This window comes from Serinus canaria, chromosome 8 (genome assembly GCF_022539315.1).
Source record: "Serinus canaria isolate serCan28SL12 chromosome 8, serCan2020, whole genome shotgun sequence".
In the NCBI taxonomy this organism is placed as follows: Eukaryota; Metazoa; Chordata; class Aves; order Passeriformes; family Fringillidae; genus Serinus; species Serinus canaria.
In genome coordinates this window covers 18,912,815-18,937,140 of record NC_066322.1, presented here as the reverse complement: position 1 = coordinate 18,937,140, position 24,326 = coordinate 18,912,815, and the positions used below count along the sequence as shown (strand labels likewise).

The 24,326-nt window shown below is 41.3% G+C and overlaps 2 protein-coding genes across 3 annotated transcripts in view; both read right to left on the bottom strand.

Annotated features, from left to right (window-relative positions):
* Positions 1-4,356: 4,356 nt before the first annotated feature.
* S1PR1 (sphingosine-1-phosphate receptor 1) lies at positions 4,357-8,551 on the bottom strand. Of its 2 annotated transcripts, none has more exons than XM_009088492.4 (2): positions 8,404-8,551; positions 4,357-7,155 (listed from the first exon to the last, which is right to left on the bottom strand). In XM_009088492.4, exon 2 carries the CDS (start codon positions 7,021-7,023, stop codon positions 5,884-5,886), a length of 1,140 nt encoding a protein of 379 aa, XP_009086740.1. In that variant the 5' UTR covers positions 7,024-7,155; positions 8,404-8,551; the 3' UTR covers positions 4,357-5,883. The 2 variants fall into 2 exon arrangements, with proteins under 2 accessions (XP_009086740.1, XP_050833447.1); XM_050977490.1 differs by lacking the exon at positions 8,404-8,551 and adding an exon at positions 8,135-8,242.
* Positions 8,552-12,736: 4,185 nt separating this feature from the next.
* Positions 12,737-24,326, bottom strand: part of LOC103814857 (uncharacterized oxidoreductase ZK1290.5-like) — a 45,765-nt gene continuing 34,175 nt past the window's right edge. The window contains exons 5-8 of the mRNA XM_030226284.2: positions 20,707-20,889; positions 20,117-20,176; positions 17,843-17,944; positions 12,737-13,005 (exon numbers count right to left, since the gene is read on the bottom strand). Coding sequence (XP_030082144.2) covers positions 17,849-17,944; positions 20,117-20,176; positions 20,707-20,889 — 339 coding nt within the window. The 3' untranslated portion in view covers positions 12,737-13,005; positions 17,843-17,848. The remainder of the gene's footprint in view (positions 13,006-17,842; positions 17,945-20,116; positions 20,177-20,706; positions 20,890-24,326) is intronic.

Sequence of the window (24,326 nt, the reverse complement as noted above, 5' to 3'; positions counted from 1 at the left end):
GCTCTTTGAATAGTACCACAAAATTCAAAGTATTCACTTGTAAACATCCCTGTGTGTTTATTACACATATCTCTGTGTGGGAGGGTTCATGAGACCTTGCCCAGAGCTGCTCAGGAAAGAATTACAGATCTAAGGATAGAGTTCACAAGTGAAAATTCTCAAAATCCTCAGCTTTGTGTCTGCATTACCACAGAAGATTCCTTCGTTTCAAGTGGAAAATATTATGGTGTAGTCCAACTCCCTCCACCAGCAATCCAAAATTATCCCTGAAACCTGTTCTCCCATATACTCTCAATCACAATCTTGTGCCAAATACAATTTTTTACATCGTGAAAGTCGTTATTACACATGCTGTGTCACCGTATAAATTCTATTTCTGTTGCTTAAAGTAATTCACACCCTCACCTTCACATTATTCAGCTCTGGCTGCTCAGTATGGGCAAGAATTTGTCTGAGACAATATTCCAGCAATTTACCCCACTATCCTACTAAGTCAAGAAGTCTTGGCTTATATCAAGTGTTTCTGTGTTTAAGAGAGCAAAACTACCTTTAGCAGACAGCTCAGGACCTATAAATGTCGGCTGTCAGCTGTGGTTCACACCAGATTTTCCCCAGGTAGCAAAACAGTTTTCATCCATGATTTCACAAAGCCCAGCAGATAATTTTAACCCAGTATTTATTTGGTGATTTCCCTCTAGCCTGCGTTTTCCAAATGTCCATTTGTTTTCAAAGCTGTGCATTTGGTATTTTAATCTCACTTTTAGCTGAGTAGAGTGATTCTGAATAAACACTGCAATTGCTACAGACAGATCTTAATATTTAATGGGGTTTGGGTCACACACGTTTCTGACAGGCTGTTTTTATGTACCATGCACCTAAAAATGGGTCTTCTCCAAGTGATCATTCACAAAAGCTCAAAATAAATACTGCCCTTTGTATCAGGTTTGCATGATGCGGCTGCTACCCCAGGCTCGGTGGAAGGTTCACAGAGGGTTGACAGAGCTTTGTGAGCTCTGCTTTATTAGGACTTTTCCAAGCCGGAGCATTCCTGGGTGTGGCTGATGGGATTTCCTGCCTTTTTGTCTTGTGGAGGTAGCACGGAAACTCCAAGTGCAAGGAAACACTTCCCGCTCAGCTGCCGTGCGGGGTTTTTCAGCAGAGGAAGGGCTCGGGCAGCACCGAGAGCTTGGGGAGCTCCCATACAATGTTGCATTGTAGATGCACAACTGGCTGCTGCCCTGCTGCTTTGACACGTTTCAAACTGTGACACACAAGGATTGAGTCATCCTGGTGCTGCAGGGGACGTGATCCTTTAACATTGTCATTCTCTTCAGTGGATCACCTAAGTCTACACTAATTATGTTCCAGACTTACAAAAAAACTCAAACCAAACCAACCAACCAAACAAACAAACCAACAAAACCCCCAAACACGCCCAAACAATCTTTTGAATAATGCTGTAATTTATACTGGCTGCTTGGCTTTCAGATTTCTCTAAATTCTTATTTAATCAGAAAACTTGTACAAGTTACTGTGCCACATGCTCTTATAGATCATGTGTGCAGAGTAGATTTAATAACTGTTAATTACCATGGAAAATCCTCTGCGTAGAGTAATAGTTGAAGGGAGATTTTGTGACCCTATGCAATTCTTGCTGACTGTGTAAAATGAAATAAGGTTCTATCAGAATAAATCAGATGACAGCTAATAAGCAAATTCTTCCCATCTATAAATAGAAAGATTGTATTAGAAAAGTGTGTAAAAGCAAATTATAGGAACTTAATTAAGGTGGATTTTGTTTAGGGTTTCTTTGTTTTTTTCTTAAATCTTGACATTTGTTCTATTGAATTAATCTCATTTTCAAAAGGAAAAAACCCCAACTTAACATATGGGGAATTATTGAAATACAATAGATGTTTTCTGGCAAACTTCAGAAGCCTGGGGAATTTCCAGCATTTCAGAACTGAGCAGGTTACATAGCTGTAGTTTGCGTACCCATGTTTTTGAATGCTTTGTCAGTTTGACCCTTTTTACAACATCTGATAATGCCTCATGCCATACAAAATGCAATCAGTATTGAGATCTTCTGGGACAGATTAGGAATTAGGGAATGCTACAGTTGGGCAATCCCTGTATTTCTTAGGTGACAGGATAAAATATGGATGAATAACAGTATTTTTACACATTTCTGTTCCCTATTTTAGTCCTGGCAGCCTGTGGTGTGCAGCAAGCCCAAGGTTAGTTCCAGCTGAGTGGTCCATGGGGCATTCCAGCTGCAGCTCCTTTCTTGTTCAACATGCACCCTGCTATACCTGGCTCTCACTCAGGAATACCTGGGCAGGGAGTTGCCAGGGAAGTAAAAGACAGATTTTATGATAATTTTCTATCCCTGTTCTATTCCTTGCACTAGAAGAACAGCTAGGAAAAAGAATAAACATCAAAGGACCAGGTTGCTCTGAATAATTCAGGCTATTCTATTTCATGTAGACGTTGGGTATAATGTACCTTTTCAGCTCTGAGTTAATTTTCTCTGCCTGTTTGTCACATGGCCATCACCAGGACAAAGCTGCATGCCCTTTCCAGGCACACAGAAGGCAGGCCAGGGCTGGGAAGGGTGCTTTCTACACTGCAGCCTCAAAACTGTGTGGTACCTCTGGCCTAACCTGCTGGTGTATGGGAATGCATGGCCATGGCTGAGGAGCTGCAGGACAAAATGGCCTTTTCATTTTTTTCACCTTACTGTTATTAATGCTATTATTTTATTATAGCTATTATTGCCTGTCCAAATCTTGTCTACTTGCATGTGGAGTGTCTGTGGAGGAAGCAGATTTCAGTCACCATGACCAGGAGTGTAGGAAATGCTTCCCATGGCCCAGTGCCACACTCTAGGGTGTGCACATCTTTTACTGCGTGAATTACGTAGGGCTTTGAGCTCCCTCCCAGAACTGGGCTCCTATCACACAGTCACCTCCATAGGGGAAACTGTCATTTTCCACAAAGGCCCACAGTGCTTAGATGAGATAAGCCAGGGATACAGAAACACCAGGAAGGGAAGGGAAATGACTCACCTGTGGCTATCAGCTCCGAGAACAGAAATGGGGTGGTAGTCACAAGGGGTCGGTGGCACCGTGCTGTGATGACACAGCTCAGCCCTTGTCACAGGATCTCAGATGCGTGGGACAAACAACCTTAATGCCTGCAAGGCTTCAGGAGCAGAAGGGTCCCAGTCCTTCAGATAAAAACACCCCTACAAATTTAGATGTCCGTGTGCATTGCCTCATCCCTGTACATGACATTTATTTACTCATTAGTAGCACAAGGGTTTAACTTGGACTTCCATGGTTTATACATTTTTGGTGCTCTGCACAGAAGTGACTTTATACCTGGGACAAAGCAGTGCTTTCCCTCATGACTGTCAGCACCCAGGGTAAAGCATCCCTGCCCAAATGAAGACCTGAGCCAAGAGACACTTTATCTTGTGCACAAATACAGATTTGACTTTTTTTCAGCCCTGCTCAGGTCACTATTTAAAAGGCTAGGAAGTGAGCACACATGAAATCATTCCTTCCATACAGGCAGACAGATGGAGAGAAATTCCAGCCTGCTTCCACTCTTTTGTCTTCAGGGCATTTTTGGAATTTCCTTCAGGAAGTGAGGTTATGACCCAGAGCCTTCCTCGGTGAGTAGGCTCTCATTTCCCACAGTAAACCCTGCACAGCGATGACATACAGTACGAGAAGGTGAGGTTTATCTTCACTCTCCAACTGCATCCGGTATGGGCTCCATGGAACTTAAAAGTAATTCTGAGAGGGAATGGCCACGAGAAAGGAAATGGAAGTCAAACCTTTGGGAGAAGTAACGCAGTATCTGTTCAACAACACTGCCACGGTCCTCGCTGGCAGACCCAACGGAGCTGCAGCGCTCGCGCAGCTGAGCCACCATCCTGTGTTTCATAAACTTCCTTGACGTTTGCAATAAGCTAAGAATTGAACTTATGAATTATATTGGTGATACAAGTGAATTACTTCACTTTTCTACTCTAGGCAGTCTTGGTAAAACTAGCAACCGTCTGGTTTTCCTTCTGTTTGTACTTCATTGGCTGTCAAAGAATTGCTCTTGTAGAGAGTCTTCTAGTGGCATTTTAGCCATACAGAACATGCTGACAAGAAAGTTATAGTTTAAAATTAATTTTGTATTTTACATGATTCTGTGACATTACATGTTATGTCCCCACAGAATGGACTAAATCCCAGCATGTACTAAAATCAAGGAATTCTTTCACTGACTTCTGTGGAAACCACACACGGCATGAAACCACCACAATAGTACAAAACTGCTAGTAATCTGATAATAGACTCATTTAAAAAATCAGTTTATTAATGTTTAGAAGTCAATAAAGCTATGTGCAAATTGAACAATAAAAGTCAGAAACATTTTAAATACTATTTTTTAAACCAGAAAAAAAACCCCAACAATTTAATTGCACTGGAAATTTTACTACAAAGGCAATACATTTTCTTTACAAAATACCAGTCCTAGGAGTTGCTGATGACTGTAGGTAAGTCAATTGCTCTCAGCTATCCCAGATATACCACATTTGTTACAGTAATACTCTAGGCCCATGAAGACTCCTGTATCTTATTTACATTGTACACATTCAACCCCATTAGCACAGGTTAGAAAAATAGAGAAGTAAAAATGATGCTGTAAAACAAATACATTCAATTTAACGACAGGTACTTCTTCCATGATAAAATACAGACATCTTTGCTGAAATTATAAACATTAATAAAATGTGCCAAAATGTATTGCATTTTGTTATGGAAGTGCATTTATCTATAGTCATTTCACTTCAGCTTTCTTTTTATTTTTTCTGAAACCCGACGTACTCTTTTCTGATTTTCCAACTGATCCTTACTTTTGGAAAGACTGTGAACCTGACACTGAAATACCCCTTCAGTTTTTAGCTCTTCTTACTTAGGCAAAAATCCCGCTGTCATCAATAGTATTTTTTACTATTTTGTAGACTTTCAAGTCATCTTGAAGAGAAATGATATTTAGTTCTTTCTTGCATTTTTCATGATAATGCAGTTTATTTAATGCTATAGAATAAAAGGCAATCAAAATATGGGGCCAAATGCCCTTCTGAGCTACTCCATTAAACTGACGCAGCCAATGGAATTGTACAGGCGAAAGTAACTGCAGAATCTAGCTCATGGTCTTCAAATGTAATACAGACTGACAGCAAAAATTCACAGCTATGATCTTGCTAAGTAAAACCCCAAGAGCTTTGGACTCTGCAAACAAAACCTTATGACTTAACTAAAAGCTCTGCAAAATTATGCCAATTATGGTTGTATGTGGTCTAAGTTATATTTGTGTGATCTCCTTCCATGTTATGTACTAAACAAACACACTTCTTACCAACGATACCAGAGCCACCACTAAATTCAGTACAGAAAGATCTTTGTGTCAGTGGTTTGCTGTGAAGAGAAAAAACTTCACATTCTTCTCACAGGGAAAAAAAAAAAAAAGATTCATTCTCCCTTTCCCTCCTCCCCCTCTCTCTTTCTCTCACACACACCAGGCATCATTTCACCAAGGCATCAGTCTTTCAGAGTTACTAAGGAGATTTCAGGATATGAATGCGCCTGACAATCCTGAGCTGCCTCAGCGCAAAGACAAAACATGCTCCAGGGAAAAAGATTTTCAAGCCAGAACAGTGTGTCCCATTTCTTGAACTCCAGCCTCGCAAGTGCACCGTTTGCCTCATTAGAACTAATGCTACTTGCTCACTCAGCCCAACGCTGCTGCTGTGAGCAGGAGGCGTCCCAGCTCCCTGATTTCAGAGGAAGACTCTGAAATACACCCCCATGGTTACTCCTAAGAAGATGAGGTAACATTGCCCGAAGACATGATGGTTTCAGGATGGTCACCGTCCTCCTTCTGTGGGTGTGAGGAGTTGTCAGACTTACTCCGGCTGAACTCCATGCCCCCAATGATCGGCCGTTTGAATTTGGTCCCAGAATCTGCTGGGGGACATGTGCAGCAGCACAAAATCTTGATGAAAGCCCTCCGCATCTCTTTGTTTGTCAAGGTGTAGATGATAGGGTTCGTGGCTGAATTGAGCACGGCCAGTACTAAGAAATACTCTGCTTTATAGAGGATTGGGCAGGCCTTCACTTTGCACCCCACATCCAGTAAAAGGAGGATGAAGAGAGGAGCCCAGCAGGCAATGAAGACACTCAGGACTATGATCACTGTCTTGAGCAAGGCTAGTGACTTCTCTGAGCTCCTGGTAGCTTTGGTAATGTTTTTCCGAAATGTCAGCCTGCGGCTCCTAGTCCTCACCATGGAGTAGATCCTGCAGTAGAGGACCACAATAGATAACAAAAGGCCAGTGAATACAGTTGTGCAAAAGAGAATATAGTGCTTGTGGTAGAGAGGCAGCACGGTGGAGCAGTTGGACAAGAGGTTCTTGCAGTTCCAGCCCATGATCGGGAGCCCCCCAAGGATCGCAGAGATGACCCAGCATGCACTGATCAGCAAGAAGGAGCGGAAGCTGTTGCTGCCATTGTGGAGTTTCATCTTCAGCATGGTGATGTATCTCTCAATGGCAATGGCTAACAAGCTGAACACAGAAGCTGACAAGGCAACAAACATGCTGCCTTCTCTTACAAACCACTGGTTGGGGGTCAGGCTGTAGGTTTTGTGTCCAGATAACAGGAGGTTGGCAGTGTAAGCCACACCAGCCAGCAAGTCTGAAAGAGCCAAGTTCCCAATGAAATAGTACATGGGTCTGTGAAACTTCTTGGTTTTCCAGATGGTAAGCAAGACAAAAATGTTTTCTAAGATTATAAAGCAGCAAATGATGATAAAAACCACCGACGTCACTTTAATTCCAGTGTCCACACTCTCATTTAGCTTTCCCGTGTAATTATAATGCTCTTTGATGACATAGTTGACATCAGTGTTGGTGGGGTTGCTGGTGACCTTCTGCGGGGCAGTGGTGCCGGAGTTCATGGTGCCTGGCTGGGGACTGCTCCCCCAGCGGCCACCGGATGGTGACGCCAACCACAAACCCGGGGGCTGCCCCGCAACTCCTTGGCCCCACAGCCTGCCCGGCACTGCTGCACGGCCTCACAAACTGCAGCCCTGAGAACAAGAAGCACAAAACCCAGACTTAAAAGAAGGAAGACAAACAGTGTAGCAAATGCTAGAGGGTTTAAGATAATCTGCTGTTTTAACTGTGCATCAGAGTCATAAATGTATTCACACGTGAATCAATTTCATTCAGCTGGTAAAATATGTTTAAAAAGTGGTTAGGCATATTCAATAGGTAAAACTAATACAACAAAAAAAGTCCTGTCATGCAGAACTGAACAAGTTGGAGTCAGCAAGGACTGTATTACTGGACTTCTTCCAACACAAAAGACCTCAAAGCTCCCCAGCAGTTAAGTTCTAGTCTTTTTTCTTCAGTGGGAAATACAAAAGCAGAGATTAAAAAAAGGAAAGGGCTTGCTTGATTAGATTTAACTTTAAATGTATGAAAGTCTGCACAGAAATTACTTGATAGAAGACCTGAATTCTCCTCCATTAATAAAGTCTGAATACACTTCGGAAGGGGATAGTTATGCAATTTACTGATGCCATCTGAAACAGTGGTAAATTCACTGATGTAAATATAAACAAGAGATCATCGCAAAGCTGTAAACAGGTAAGGGGTGCCCTTGCTAAATACAAGAATATACTTTACAAAGCCCACAGCAATAAAAAGTTTAGAAAAACAAGAAAAATATGGAATTAAGCTAGAGAGCAAGCCCATTCCATGGGTCTGAAACAAAGAACGTCAAAAAAAACCCCTTGCATTTAAGTAACTAGTATCGCAAGCTTTTGAAATGGGCATAATTAAGGAATACGCATATAGAGGAAACCCCCTTTACATATAAAGGTTTTGTAGTGGACATTTAAACAGAATTAAACACATAATATCACGCAAGGAAAGAAGAACAAGCAGATTTGCTAAATTACAGCCTAAGCGGGGCAAGGCAGTGGGTTCGGCTCCCTGAACTATTCCCGGGCTTCAGTCCCCATCGCTCCCGGGCATAAAACTCCCACCCCTCCTGTTCCGCACCGCTCCTGTCCCGCACGGCTCTGGGGCTCAGACTCGCAGCGCTCCGGCTCCGCTTCGGTCTCTAGCGCGCGTAGCTCCCGTCCCGTCCCGTACCGCCTCCGCTGCCCGCGGCACGCAGCCGGGCACGCCGGCGTCCAGGTAGCCTCCTCCCCACCCCTTCTGTTTTGTTTCGTGGCCCCGGGGGTCGCGCCGAGCGGGGACCGCAGCGCTGGGACTGGAGGCGTCCCCGCGGTGCGCGGAGTGCGCGGCCGCAGCTCCCCGAGCCTTACCTCGCTCAAGCCCAGCTCGGCCCCGCACATCTTGCGTGCCCGCGGAGCAACTCCGGTGGGCGGGCTGGGGGATTCGGTGGTTTTAATGTTTCTGCAGCTGCTGCTCTCCACCCCGTTTCCGATTCCCTGTCTCCTGACTGCACGCCCAGCCCGGCCCGGCCCAGCCACCGGCGGCGGGACACTCCCGCCCGCCGTCCCGGCCCTGCCCCGTCCCGCCCGCCGGGGCGTGAGCAGCCGCGGGCGCTGCCGTGCCCGGCCGGTGCAGACCCCGCGGGACTGCTGCGGGCGGCACAGGAAGGCGTGAGGCAAAGAACTCCCCCGCGGGATCCCCTCGCCCTGCCGGCCGGGGGACGCGAGGAGGGAACGCCGCGGCTGGGCCCCAGCCGTCCCTGACCTGGGAGCCGCCGCCTCCCGGCACCGGGCGCACCCGGCATTCCGGGGAAGGAGGTGTTGGCACGGCCCGGCCTGCTCGAGCACGGCTCCTGCGCCTCGCGGGACACCGGGGGCAGCTTCCCGCCCGCCCGGCTTCCTTGCCCCCCCAAGTAGGCACAGAAAGGCAATGGCCAAAGGCAGCATCCCGTATGCTACCCCCGTTCTCCCTCTTAGAGGACTGTGTAAGTCATGTTTAAGTAAACACCTGGAAGACGCTCTTCCATTTTTTCTCACTACAACCAAGGTGTGTTTTTGCCGTGGCAGGCCCGGTGGCTGCTACCCGATCTCGTGGCCTTCAGAGTGACTCACCAGCAGCTCCCCCCGGGGACGCAGCAGCCCGATGGGGCGAGAGTGGTGTCCGGCTGCGCTCTGTGGGGCAGAAGCCAGAACTGGCCCATGGGGGACAAACTCAGTTCCTGCCACTGTCAAACAGCACCAAGTGTTGGTGTTTACACGTTAAAAAACCCCAAAACAACAACAACAACAACAAACAAACAAAAAGAAAAACAAAAAAAACCAAACCAAAACCCCCCGAAAACAAACCCCCCAAAACTAACCTCTGTGTGTTCAGAGGATGCTGTAAAACAACTGTGTTTGAAAGTATAAAGAAAACTTTTTAATGCATTTTTTTCAGAAACAAAATTGGCAATGACAGCTACTTAACACTGTTACCACTGTATTGTATCATATATTCTTTTTAAAAGAAAAACCAAAAACCACCTTTTGCCTATGTGAAATGCCAGCTCTGGTGTATTCTACTGTTGCACTTACTGCAGAAATTTTCCTCATCCTTCCTTGCTCTGTTCTGGTTAACTGCAAATTGAAACATAAAAGAATATCACAATAGACCAAAGAACAATATATTGGGTCTTTCAGTTTAAAGCATTTTGCCTCTCAATTAGCTGTAGCAGTTGTTATGGGGAAGCAGCTTTCCTCTGAAAGACACTACAGTATTCTACCCTCAGCAAGAGGGTCCCTCTCTTATTTATGCTAATAGTCATGCTTCAATTGCTCCACACCTCTCCCAGAATGACTCAGATAAATTACACTGGCAAACAGACATTTACTCTTCTACCACAAAGCTAGAAACTTGAAAAGCTATTTAGCCTCCTGAGAGCCTGGAGGAACATGCAGCCGTTAAGTCACAACTGTCAGAAAAGGCACATGAGATAAATCATGCTTGAGGTTGACATATGTATCCCCTGCAACTGCCTGACATGCCCCAGATATTTTAGGCTTTCCCCCTTATTTATCTAATATATAGAAAATACTAAATAAAAATGAATTCATTAGACATTTTCTTCTAGGAAATAATTCTCACATAATTTTAAGTAAGGGCAACATATTAAAAGAACATGCTTTAATTAAAGGATAGAATGATTCAGGGTTTCATTAGTCAGATGTGCAGGCTTTCATGTCCAGGCTATTGGTTACCAGCTGAGAGGATACGAGCTCAGAGATGTAATATCCAACAAATTAATTGTCAGAGGCTGTGTAAAATCACAGAACCATAGAATGGTTTGGGTTGGAATGGACCTTAATGATTACCCAGTTCCTATTCCATTGCCATGGGCAGGGGCACCTTCCACCACACCAGGATGCTCAAAGCCCCATCCAACTTAGCTTTGAACACTTCCACGGATGGGCACATCCACCCTTTCTTTGGGCAACCTGTTTCAGGGCCTCACCACCCTCACAGCAGACATTCTTACCAATTTTGAAACTAAGCCCACTGTCTTTCAGTTTTAAGCCATTCTCTTGTCCTGATATTACATGCTCTTGTAAAAAGTCCTTTTCCAGCTTTCCTGTAGGGCTCCCTTTATATACTTAGCACCACAAGAAAGTAACCCCAAAGCCTTCTCCAGACAGAACAAACCCAGCTCTCTCAGCCTTTCCTCATAAGAGGTGCTCCTCTCCTGCAATCATTATTTACATCTTTCCTCCAGACCTGCTCTGGCCATGTTTGGTCCATGTCCTTCCTGTGCTGAGAACCCCAGAGCTGGACACAGCACTGCAGGTGGGGTGTGGCCAGAGCAGAGGGACAGAATCCCCTCCCTTGACCTGCTGCCCACTCTCCTTATGGTGGAGCCTAGGATACAATTGGCTTTCTGGGCTGCAAGCTCACATTGCAGGGTCATGCCCAGCCTCTTATCTCCCAGCACCCCTAAGTCCTTCACCTCTGCCTCTCTCAGCCTTATAGCGATACAAGGAGTTGTCCCAATCCAGGTGCAGCACTGGGCAAAATATGCAGGCAATTTCAGTTCCATTCCAAAAGGTGGGTACTTGTATCACAAAAAACATCATTAAACTTAGACAACCACACACATTTACAGCCTTCTTGACATCTTGGCGGTGAGGAAACTGAAATATAGCTTCACTCTTCATAGGCAAATGGAGCTAGATCAGCTGGATTTGCACTGCAGGCTGTCTAAACCCTCAGAGAAGATAGGCTAACATAGCTCAACTGCACAGGTTCTAACCTGCTTACAAGGGCTGAAACACAAACACAGGACTCAGGCTGGTCCAGCCATCTCTACCAAAAGTGTAGTTGCTGGTAAGTGTTTAGCAAGGGGGTTTACACCAGGGTTACACTCCAGCCTCACATGGAGAACATGCCACCAACAGAATCAGAATTCTTTCTCAGTACCTCTCCAACTGCTTCGTCTACTGATAAGGAAGTTTGCACTCCTACTACAGAAATCCAATGTCTACATGGCTCCTTTGAGAACTCAATTCTGGAATTGCCTATGGTCAGAAAAAGCAGAAAGAACAACACAGTGTTATTCATGCATTTCAGAAATAAGCAGAATGGAGGTCTCTGTCAAATGCCAGCAGGAAGGCCGCACACATCAGCACACCAAACTGACACACAACAGACACCTCACCTGGCTAAACTGGTTTAAAAAAATGTTCTGCAACATGTCTACTAGCATAAAGAGACAGACACATTTTTCACAGGGATCCTGAGTATGTAAATGCTCTTCGGTGGTTTTCAGGATGAGCAGAAACTCACATTTTAGGGAATGTCATGAACAAACTAATACTGACTGTGTGTGACAGCCAAAGTTCTTGCGGAACTTCCAGTGAGAGCTTAGTGTGGTAGGGATTGCAGAAACCTGGCTAGTCACAGAGCAATTTCCTTGCAGGAAAATGCTTTGATCTTGTCAGAAAAGCTGTAAGCTGGGGTCCACCCAAAGCCCGCATATCAAAAGACTGGTGGCCTCTGACACCACCAGACCGAACTCTCCCAGCGCATCTGGACAACTCACAATTGCATCAGAGCAGTGTCTGAACACTCTCCATCTTGAAAAGATAGTGACAATCCCTGCAAGAGAGATTAGCAGAGGATTTTTCTCCAACATGTCATTCTTCTGCACTTTTCAAAAGACTTGTCCATATAAGTAAAAACTACTTTTATTCATCCTGATGCAACTTAGGTCACAAAGGGAGCCATTCCTCTCTGAAGTGCTGGGTCATGACAGGAGATCTGTGAAACAGTACCAGAGTGCAGGTTTGGTCACCAAGAAAATACCAAGAATGGCCTGCAGAATCCCCCAAAATTCTCATGACTAGAAGAATAAAAAAGTTGGAGTCATTCTGCTGCGATCCCTGAACAAATATTCCATATTTTGAATAATTTGTCAAAATTTATACGCATTTTAGCATGCTTTTATGTGCCTTCAAGTAATTGACACTTTTCAAAATCTGTAGGGAAGAAAATACACCTAATTAATGTGTTCAAATGAGTTCAAATGACACCTCAAATGAAGTAAATGTAGGCAGAAGAAAATGATAATATTGTGAGATAACTCAACCTATACTGGGAGACTGTACCAAAAAGTTCAAGAGAGCAGAGAAGATGCTAAAAAGTATTTCTCTATCTTTAAGAAAATTACAAAGCGTAAATTAAATTATTTTATTGATTCAATAACGTAAGAATAACTACATTCATACTGATTCCTGAGTATACTGAGTACCTCAGAGAACAATTCAGATTTATTGTTCAAGTTTAAAATTAATCAATGTTTCAGTTACATCACTTTTGCCGTTTAGAACAATGTGGTTTTAAATTATTCTTTCCACAGGGAATAGGTTAGATGAATTAATTTTCTGTTGATATTCAGTGTTCAAAAATTCCATATCTTCTTTCCTGAGATTAGAATCAAAAACCTGGTTTGGAGAAAAAAAAAGTCAAGAGAACATTGCAAAGATTGAAGCACACATTTTTTCAGTATTAGTATCCTATAACTTAGATGGTCTGGTTTTAAGTTCTTGATATTGATAAATAATATTAATTAAATGGCCTTTTCTTTAAAAAGGAAATTGTAAAAAGTTTACTATATTAATTTTTGTGAGAGTCTGCACTTCATTTTTAGCCCAGTAAGCTGAATATATTATTAGGAAAAGCTCAAGTCTGAAGGGAAAGAATTGAAGTAGTTGAGAAAGTGGCATGCAATAGTTTGCATGGATATCATTGCATACCCAAAAGTCTAACACTTCAATATATGGAGCAATCATTAACAGGATGATAAAACTGCTAATATACTCTTGAACTTCCTACTAGTAGTTCAACTACAGACTGCTTCTCAAAGGGCACTGGCTGGCCAAGCCACTCTCAGGATCACACACATCCCCCCTGGGCACAGCGATGGAGCTCCGCTGCCATCGGTCCCTGCCGGGCTCCTTTGAGCAGCACATCCCGCAGCTCCCGCCTCACCTACAGCGCCCTACAGAGGGACAGGCTGCAGCACCGGGAAACAGGGCAGGCACCCAACACTTTCTCTCGAGTGCATACACATCTTACTGGAGGCTGCAAAAAGTTTAAAAACTAGGTAGAAAAAAAGTCTCCCAACACAGCAACACAAAAAATTTTTAGAAGGTTGGCTTATCTGTTATTTTTACCCAATGCATAACAGTGAGAGGTGAGCTTCAAAGCTTTGGGAGGGGTGTGGCAATGTGGAAAGAGTTAACTGCCCTGGATTCAATCAGGAGCAGCAAGAGCTACACCACCTTTACCCCCATTTTCAAAAGCATGGGTTAACCACACAGAGGTGTGAATATGCAGTTGGCTTGGCCTAGTAGATTTGTGAACTTATCAGTATTACAGTTTATTTTCTACACAAGCTACTCAAAAAGTAATGACTTGGAAGTCATGTTGGGGGGACAGGTGTGACAGAAACACTTCTGCAGCCTGATGAAAAAAAATTCCTGAATATTCACTTTAAAAACCCATTTCCATTATTTTCCTAGGAAACATTCTCAGGTACCTTCATCTCCAGTAATATAAGAGAAGAAAACCAAAAAGAAACAAGAAAAATAGGAGAGGGAGCTACTCAGAGTCAGGCTGGAAGCTACTTGGCTGCACAGAAAATGGCCTCACCCTTTCCACTGACTTTCAGTTTATATTTTTCTTTTCCTTATTTGTTTCAAGAGTTTCCTTCCATTAGGAGTCACAGGGCTTTTGCAAAGGCAGCTGACTGCATTTAGGCAGACAGCACTGATAAATTGCATCTTATTTTAAGTAATGGTTTATCTCAACTGAAAAGGAGTGTCCCAATCAGTCACTGCCATAAATGACATAATGATAGGGAAGAAAAAGTGCCTTCAGTTTTCTGGTGTATTCCCTGATCCTATTGGCAAGGTGATGGGTTACAAAGATGAAACAGATGCATTAATGCATCCTGAAAAGGGTCACTGTAGAAAGATGAACAAATTTTCTCTCTAGGGGAAGTTTGTTTTACAGAAATAAGAACAAGAGGAAGAATTTCAGCCCTGGGGAAGAATACGCATATAATTCCAAGAAGTCACTTAAGGGATAAATCCCGAGTTTAAAGCAAAATCTTTAAAAAAAGCACCTCTAGGCTAACTGACCAAAGAAGAAATAAAAAACAGAAATAAACTTTCTGGTTTTGTATGCCCACCACTTTCATACCCTTTTGGTCTTCTGTGTTCTGTGTCTCTTACCATAAACTACTCCTCCCTGCTATTCTTAGATCACGCTAGTGTTCACTTGTCAATTCTCATTAGTTGTCCCATTTCTTTGACCAACGTTGGGAGTACTTTAGAAAGGTTCATTTAGATGAGGTGATGTGGACTGACTCTTCAGCAGCCTTTGCTCAAGAAGAAAATTATTACTGCCAGAGTAATCCCAATGTAGTTGCAGATAGGGGCATAAAATATGAATCCGAGTCTGTCTTTCCTTCTGCAACCTCACCAAAAGTAAAAGAGGACTTGCTTAATGATTCTAAATTAATAAACATGATGTAAAACTTGTGAATACCACAGTCAAAGGAAGAGGCTTCAATGATCTATCCCAAGGCCACAGGAGATAACAGGGTTTCAGTCTCCTGGGCAATTATAGCTTCTAACAGAAAACAATGGCTATTAGTGAGGCACAATGTGCAAAACTGCTCATCACACCTGGGAGAAAGATAGCTTGGGTCAGCTGAGTCCCAGCACTTAAAAAATTGTGTCCTCTCAAATTACACCTCACTTAGTACATAGCTAAAATGAAACTCTTCTGTAGTTCTAAAAGCATTACTTGGCAGCAATGGAAATTCTAGGAAAGATTACAAAATAATAATGAAAAAAATCCCACCACAGAAAAAAGTCCTGAACCATCAAAAATTTGCCCTGAATGTAATTAGAAAAGTATCAGATTAAAACTGTAACTTGCCACAGCTTAAGAAGAATGCTTTTTTAGTAATACTATTCCTGATTATTCCTCTTATTACTCACTGAACTGCTTAAGATACCATGACCTAGCCTGAGAAAACGGTGACTTACCTTCCTTGCAAAAGCAGGTGCAGCCACCAACAACACTGTAAAATCTCTTTGGCAGAAGAACACTGAAATACATTACTGAACTCACAGCCATTCTCACACTAGCCTAAGGTCACCTATGTGGGGCATTGGCAAGAAAATCTGGTTTGATTCCAGTTAGCTCAGAACAGGGAGGTGATCAGTCAGCATCAAGTGCAAAAACCCAGAAGTGTAATGAGCATGGAGCTCTAGCCATGTAGTCCTAGCTGCCACTGTTCGGCTTACACTGCAGCTAGAATTTGCTAACCTACATAAAGATTTGGTTCCTTTGACACATCCCTTATGTTTGAAGCAGTATGTTGATGTAATGTCTGTTTCTGTAGAGAGAACTAGAGGTGAAACTCCAACCTGTGTATTGTAAATTCTTAGAAAGTCATCACTGCCAAAAGCCTTATTTAGGAAATATCAGGCACATGACTCACTTCTAGTTCTGGTTTCATAAATTCAGATAACCTGTGAAGGAAGGAGTCCCTCAACAGCACAATTAATTTTTTTTCATACTGCTAAGGCATTGTTCTTTTCAAAAGCAGTATTAGCTGATAGCCACTGGTAGAAAGGTTTATTTCTGGGCAATTTTTCCAACCTTCACTTACTCATTGCCACAGTTTTATGCAAAAGCTAAAAAAAAGTGTGAAAATTACATTTGTTTATAAATGAGCTTTACTGTCTGTAACTATTGAACCCCTCATGACACAGCTGAGCCAGATACAGAGCAGTTTTTAGACACCTAGAGTGGCATTCCCAGGTACTGGAACCCCCCCACACTGCAGGCCATGCTTGAAACTAGAAAATAAGCTTGCTCAGGAGATCGTGTATATTCCTCAGAATACCAAACTGCACATGTATTAGTGACAGCATTTCATAAAATGTGTTTTTCACAGAAATTATTCTAGAGGCAAATCTAGAAAAATTTTTGTGGACAAGTTTACCAGAAAAAGATAGACAACAATTCTGAGGAGCTGTTATCTAAAAGGTAAATTTGTCTGGATTTTAGCCAAGCTGTATAGAAGCTCTACACTTTGAGGACAAACAATGCAGGCCAGAATATGTGATTGCTGTAAGCCACTTCTTGATAAAAAGCTAAGGAGCTTTGTTTCACAATATGACTAAAGCAGAACAGCACTGGGAAAACTGCTTCAGGAAGTCCACACACAATATAAATCATAATCAGATTTTCCATACCTTTCTAGACACAGGAACTCCTAAAATATCAAACCAATGCAACTACAAGTTGAATACTAAGCCAATAGATTCTGCAGGCATATTCCTCAAAACAGATCTGTGAGCTACATTTATCCATATTCATCTCTCTATAGAGATACCTATTTTATAAGAAAATTGGAAGAACAGTATAGTCTCTTAATGGGATTTCCTGAACAAACCCAAAATGAAATCTAAACTAATTCTCACAAAAAGCTACAAAAAACTCACCCCAATTTCCCATAAGTAATAATAAAGATGTCTTTTTGGCTCTTGAAGCTTGCTGCTCACCTCTCAGCCCTGCGAATAGTTTATTTGTACCTGGACTCGTCTGGAAAGATTTCTACTTTGGTTTATGTACAGGCTAGTAAGTAATATGCATACAACTCTCTGAGTCAATGCCATAGTAATGCTGTGATATGCATAAAACTTTTTTGGTGATCCTCAAATATTGTGTATTACAATGAAATTCTATTTTTCATGGAGATTTGCAGGACTTTGTACAACATAAATACTGTTATGATAATGGCATTAACTTTTTTTTTGTCCACTTTTTTCTTCTTCATATATTGTATCTCTCGAACGAAGTACTTGAAAAATTATTTCATACCCAACACCTCTATGGCACACTAACAGGCAGCACTTTTGCCCTTATATTTTTCAAGGAGTATTTCCTCATTTGAATTAAACAGCCGGATGCTGTTTAATATGGAAAGGGTCTGTGGTATTAATAGGAGTTTTTGCATGGACTTCAATGGACTGAAGAACAGCATTTGAGATGGAAATCTAAAATCTCTTTGAGAGTTGTACAAAAGTGTTACCCTCAAAAATATCTTTTGTCTGTTGCCAACGTTAAGGATTTCAAATCAGTGATCATTATTAGTACACATAACTATCTTGATTAGATTCTTACTGTAACCTTCTCAGAATTAAAATTACATGGTGTGACTCACTGATCCCTGAGAAAGCAAGGAAAAGCTCAAACCTTGGTTCACACAATAAAACTTGGATCCCAGGAAACATGTCTCCCATCATGCATTCCATTCAGAATTTCAACATCATCTTCTGCTATTGTAAAATCAAACACCTGTGGGAATGCATATACAGTTAACATCATGAACACTGACAGAATCAACAACCTCAGATACATTCTAGTATTTAACTGACCAAGATTCATTTAAATGTGAGGCCAAATTTTTATGTATTTTTTCATCAGAAAATTCTTATATTTTGTCATAGAAAATACTCCATCAATCTGGCAGGCTCCATTGAGTCCTTTGCTCCTTTAGTGACTCATGTTTATTTGCAGACTATGTTAAGATGGTTTTTGTAGCACTCTGGCCTCAGGCAAGGATCCAAGACAAGGGTAGTATCAAAGCTGTTTTTGACAGCACTCTCTATTTTCACTGCCAGAGGTAGGTATGGGAACACCCTAACAGTAATCTCTTTGGAAGAATGAGTTCAGTATTTCACTTACATCCCAATGTTCAGTTTAGAGTGTTACAGTTCTCTTTTTTAGAACTTTAGACAAAGAGAATTTTTAGAAGGTATCATTCACAAAGCTAACAAGCCAAAGGCTGTGTCTGTATTTTCTGTGACTCTGACAAAATTCTCACAAATTAGCTAAATACAGAAAAAGTGCTACAGTGCCTCATTACTAACTCAAATTTGAAAGCAATTGCCTGTCTTCAAACATAGGTTCTTACAGCCACTGCCTTCTCCTGTGGCCACACCTGCAATGTGACCGATGGTGTCAGTGCTTTCTTAGCAGGGCTCCTATTGAGACATTATCATCAGGCAGTTGCTTCTGTTCTCTTTGTCAGAGCTCCTCTGTGCCCAATAAAAATATTCTGTGGAGCCTGAACTGTAGCCAAATGAGCTCCTCCCATCCTGCATTATCCAGCAACCACTGTTTTCTGGAATGATCCTTGTAGTCAAATCTCAGTGCTCTTTCAAGCCTTTTAAGCTTAAACCAGGGACCAGTCCCAGAACTAGAAACCCTATGCATTATATACTAAGGGTTTAATGAGGACCAACTTGACCAGAAGTGGTAGAGTCTCAGGCCAATACAGCAACATGAGGGAAAGAAAAAGAAGGGAGGTGTGATAAACAACACACAATGACTGTGCCAGTTCTTTCCCCATCTTAAGTGTTTTAAGTTTTGATTGTAACACATTCCCTGAGTTGTGTGAAATGAATTGGTGGTGCCATAGCATAAACTCTGTAAAAAATGAAATTAATCTGGATTTCAAATATTGTTGGGGAAAATAAAAGTATAAGGAAGGGTTTCCAAACTGGTTTTGTTCTCTGATCTGGTTCCCAGTACAGTACCACAAGCAGCTGTGCTTGTACCACAGAAGGCAGTGTAAATGTCAGAATAAACAGTCAAGGCAGGAGATGTATAAACAGGCATGGCCACCTGCAGAAATTCTCATTACATGTATATTGATTCACACCTCCACACTCACACAGAAGGATAAAAACAGCAGATGGAAGATTCCTGTCTTCTTGCAAAGTTTCTTCCAGATTTGCCACAGCAGTTCATACCCCTATGATAGTTTTAGAAATAAGTTGCGGTTTTGCCTACCCCAAAGAAAGAATACTTTCAGATTAGAGAAATAGAGACACAAAGCAAGTAATGAATTAAAACTATTTGGTATGAAAGGAGAATTTTGAAAAAGTGTGGGGGAGGAATCATACTGCTAATTCTCATTCATTTCCGCTTTTCTTTATCCAGCCCCTTCATGCTGGGACCTTTTCTGCACATTGAGTAGAAGGAGAAGGTAAGGGAAGAGTCAGGGCAGGAAGGACTGTGATTTCCTTGGAAGGTCTTTATGTTGGAGCTATCCCCAGGTGAGTTTTAAAGCTTTCATAAACTGCATAGCATTTCATTTATGCATAGCACCCAAACTCCTTCCATTTAACCTATGTGCCTATCACAAAAATCATGTAACCATAACCAGATTACGATGTTCTACAACCAGACAGGTAATAACTAGATCTATTAATTACAAAAATCAACTACAAAAGGTCTTCTATGGATTGTTCTTTATACACAGTGATTAGCTCTCCAGATCTTTTCTGATATTTGTGAGTTATAGTTTCTCTCTGACATTGTGATCATTTCATGGTACCCATTTGCCAATTTTGACTGAGTTACCCCAGTATAAAACTGGGAAGGAAAATGAGAAGGCAGCCCAAACTATTAAAAACTCTTACTTGGATGTTAGCCAGGCTTGAGTGCATAACCAAATCTTACCTTGCAGTTTTCCTCTATCCGTTCTGCCTTTGTTGACTTTGGAATAGTGACAATCCCATTCTGAAAAGAATTATACTTCTCATCAGTAAAATTTGCAGATTTTAAGAAAATTATCTATCTTCAAGCCATTACAACAAATTCCTCACATCTTCTGAGGTTCTAATTTCATTTTCTGGGGGACACTGACATTTTTCCATGTCATTTGCAACTGCAGTTATATGCACTGTGTTGATTTCCAACACACTACATGGTTTATATCAACTTAATACATTATTTCACTGCTTAATGCTTTATATTCAGTGACAGAAATGGAATGATGAGGAACACTGCTTGTAACATTTATTTTGGAAACATTTCTTAGTGGTGGCTCTTATTCTCTACAACCAGATTAATTATAATAATATTTGAAATACTGGCATGACTTGTGTACTACATTCTAAATTTCCAGTACAGCCACCAGCTCACACAATGTCAACATACTGAAAGCAGAAATGCCTTCTGTATAAATTCTGGTTTGATGCACGAACCTCAAACTATTTGCATGTTTTTTCTGAGAAAGGAGAAACATTTTTATTACCACCCTCCATTACCTGTATGCTCCAGCGTATGCAAATCTGTGCTGGAGTTCTTCCATACTTCTTTGCCAGCTGAATGACAGTAGGATGGGTGAGTGCTTCACCTTTGGCTAAAGGACAGTAGCCTTCAAAAACAATACCTCTGCTCCTACAGTAATCAACCAACTCCTGAGGTCTTTGGAAAGGGTGGTATTCAACCTTAGATAAATAGAAATAAGCTTTTAGTAAATGCTCTGAAAATAAATTTAGTAGAAACATCAATGAAAATTAAAATTATTTCTTTCCTATTTTATAAATAGACCATGAGCAAAGTCATTGCTTCTGGGAAGTAGATGTAAGGTATTAGTATTAGGAGATTCATGAAGGATATTAATCACATATTTTACCAGTAATTGGCACAACAAGTTAACTGCATTTTATGTTCCCCTCAGATACAAGGTGCAGTTGTCTGCCTGGCTGCAGCTGGACTTTCACTATTGCTCTACTGTTAAGAAATATATACAAATGAACAGTGGAAGTCAGTATCAGGTCACTTTTATTGGTACTTGGAGACTACTTTCTCTCTCCAAATCTATGTCCTTTCCTGCTTCTTTACTAATGATTCTTTCTAGTGATCTTTGACTTGCCCAGACACGGCGAGGGGGCTGAGCAGGGGCCGGGTTTGCAAGCGACCAACCAGAACAATTTGCTTAGGGTGAGGACCTGACCTTGGAAGCAAAGCCTGTTGGCATGGACTGCACATGGCAAATCCTGTACTATGAGTGTGGTGTCACCATCAGCTTGTGCAGGGAAGCAATCACACTGTGGAACTGATGTGTGAAGGAGACCCTTAGAAGGAAGGAAGATCACAAATTGCCAAGAACCAGTTAAAAGAGGAAAAGTAACAAGCTACAGAGACAGTTGGTTGGGAGCAAAAGGAAAAAGAAGTTATTGGACAGTAATCTCAGAGGAGAGACATATTCTGGCATGTAGCTAAAACCACAACAGAAACTCTGTGATGTTCCTTAAGTTATTTCAATAAGTATTTCACAGTCTATTCATTGTAAGAAGCATACATTACTCTGCATTTAGATGAAAGTGGTTAGTATTTTCTCTAACAAAATACAAAATCATGTGATGCATGTTTGTGACTGGTCATCAGCATTGTTCCAGGGACTGAACTCTTACGCATTTTGAAGAAAAATACTCTTCTGAGCAATCACCTCAATACGTGGAATCTGGAAAATTTCTTCTGCTACAAAGAGGACAAATGAACATTTCCTGTTTCTCATCTTTAGTACATGTTGTCTTTTCAGACAACAATAGTCAGGAACAATAGGCTGGCAGTCATTCAACATGAGCTAAGAAAAAACTGTGCCCCTGGAAGGCTGGGCTGAGTCAGCCTAAAGCTGCTATGATCTAAATTACTAGGTGGACTCGGGAACAAGGTTCAAGCAGCAGACATCCATGTCTTCAGCCTTTGATGTTTCTTGACCTTTGAGTACCCTTTGTATTTCATGTTTGTATGTGTAAGAGCAATGCTTAGGTCATACAGTTATTCCCTTGTTTGCACCTGAGCTGGATATGAAATATTGTATCTATGCAAAACCATGAGGGGAGAAGTAAAAGAGCAAACCAGGTGTATTACTGGATTAGTAAAAGAGTAATAAGCAGTTCTAACAGAAGTTCTTTACAGCAAGTATAGAAAATAATGTAGTTCAGAAAATATTAAATAAAAAAATATGTATTTAGGACCAAATGCTGAAACATCTGCAGTGTCTCTATGGCAACATGTGATTTATTCTGCATTTATTACTAATTAAACTGCAAGTAGAATTTACCTGCTGGTCTCATAAGACTCCACGCAGCACAGTTTTGGGTTACTGCTCTTGATTTAAGCATTACTGGTGTGTGCTGAGATATCACCTGCATGCTTCATAAGCAGAATACACAGCAACAACTACTTCCCACCTGAAAAGATCATACTTTGTGCCTTTCACTGAAACCAGAGACTCCCAAATTTTGTGAATTGAATTTCTGACATTTTGATACATGTAGTTTTGTGTTGGTAGAAGCAAGTATTTTTCTTCTTAAGTATATTACTGAAATAATCAAATGCATCAAATAAAATAGGCAATTTTGAATTTATTTTTTTATTATTAAAACATTCTGTAAGGTTCTAGCAGCATCTGCAAGGCACTAGGGTCCTGAGATACAAGAGTCATAAGGTGAGTGGTCAACAAATGCTTCCCCTCAAAATAACAATTCTTGCTTCCTGTCTTGCCCCACCCTTGCTATTTTTGTCACCAGACTTTTTTCAGGCAAGGGCTGTCCGTCACGTGATGGCAGAGGAAGATCTTGAGCTTTTCTGGCACCTTACCCTGATTGACTGGCATGTAAAAATAGGCATCTGTTTAATAGAACAGTTTGCAGTTCACATTACAGAACTTCACAGCTGCTACATGCCCAGCCACAGGGGACCTCCAACTAAAGCACTGTTTTGTTACAACAGTCAGAGCAAATGGGGAAAAGCTGAGCCTAGTTACAACCCTGGCACATGGCCCTGGAAAGTCATACCTCAGATGATGATGATGTACAGAGGCTTTACTCTTTCCACTGTGCTGTGGTGCTTTTCACATGATAAAGTTTCTACACATCTGGAAATCAGTAATTTTCTCAATGGGAATGCTGTCTTAAAATTTTTTCTGTTTATGAAACTGAAATACCAGTCTATAAGTATTTTCTATAGAGAAGAACAGTTTAGGTGAGTTTATGTACAAAGGGGTTGTTTTCTAATGCCTCATATGCATTTCTACATTGTACAAATTTACACAAGAAAGCTTTATATTAATGGCAATATCAACAATGTAACCAAATCTCTCTGAGATCATTAACAGCAATTCACACTTCCCCAGGACTGGAAAAATACTGATGAACATTCCTACATGGAATTCATAGAGGAACAGCTTATATTTGGGTTCAGTGCATCACATTAGTAAATGAAACATATATATTTATTAGGTACTTAAAAAATATTTTTTCCCCATAATGAGTGACAAGGCAATGAGCCTTCAGAGAGAATTCAAAGATTTCTTTGAGCATAAATCCAAACTTCCTACTGCCAAATCAATTACAAAACTCTGACACACAAACCTGGAACTTCTAGGTTGCAAGTTTCACTCCACATGATGCTAGAATAAAGAACCATCATTTTACAGTGTTTACCAGTACTTTTAATAGTATATTGAAATTTTAAAAGGTGCTTTTTTATTAATAAATAACTTAGCAATACCATATTCTTGAAAAGACAAGAATAAAAGACAAAAGAAAAGCCTTGCCTGCTTCTTTAAAAGACATGACAATACTGTTTTTTTCCCAAGAACTGAGAAGGAAGGCACTACTTAAAGCTTTGTAAAACAGAAGTATTGCTTATTTCTCCTGCCTTCCTACATTCTCCCCTTCATAGAAAAAAATGCCAACATTCAATTTTAACATCATAAGGGGACTGTTGTAATTGCAAGAACACCCTTAACTGTAGAAGGGAAGCATTTTTCCTCGACTTGTTTCTTCAATATTTAGACTTTTTGTCCAATGACAATTTGCATATGTTTAATATTTAGTAAATCCATTGAAACATTACGCTATTTTATGCATAA

Bases quoted from the DNA above. Each gene is read 5' to 3' on its own strand.
- S1PR1 (XM_009088492.4), bottom strand. From the start codon at position 7,023: ATGAACTCCGGCACCACTGCCCCGCAGAAGGTCACCAGCAACCCCACC.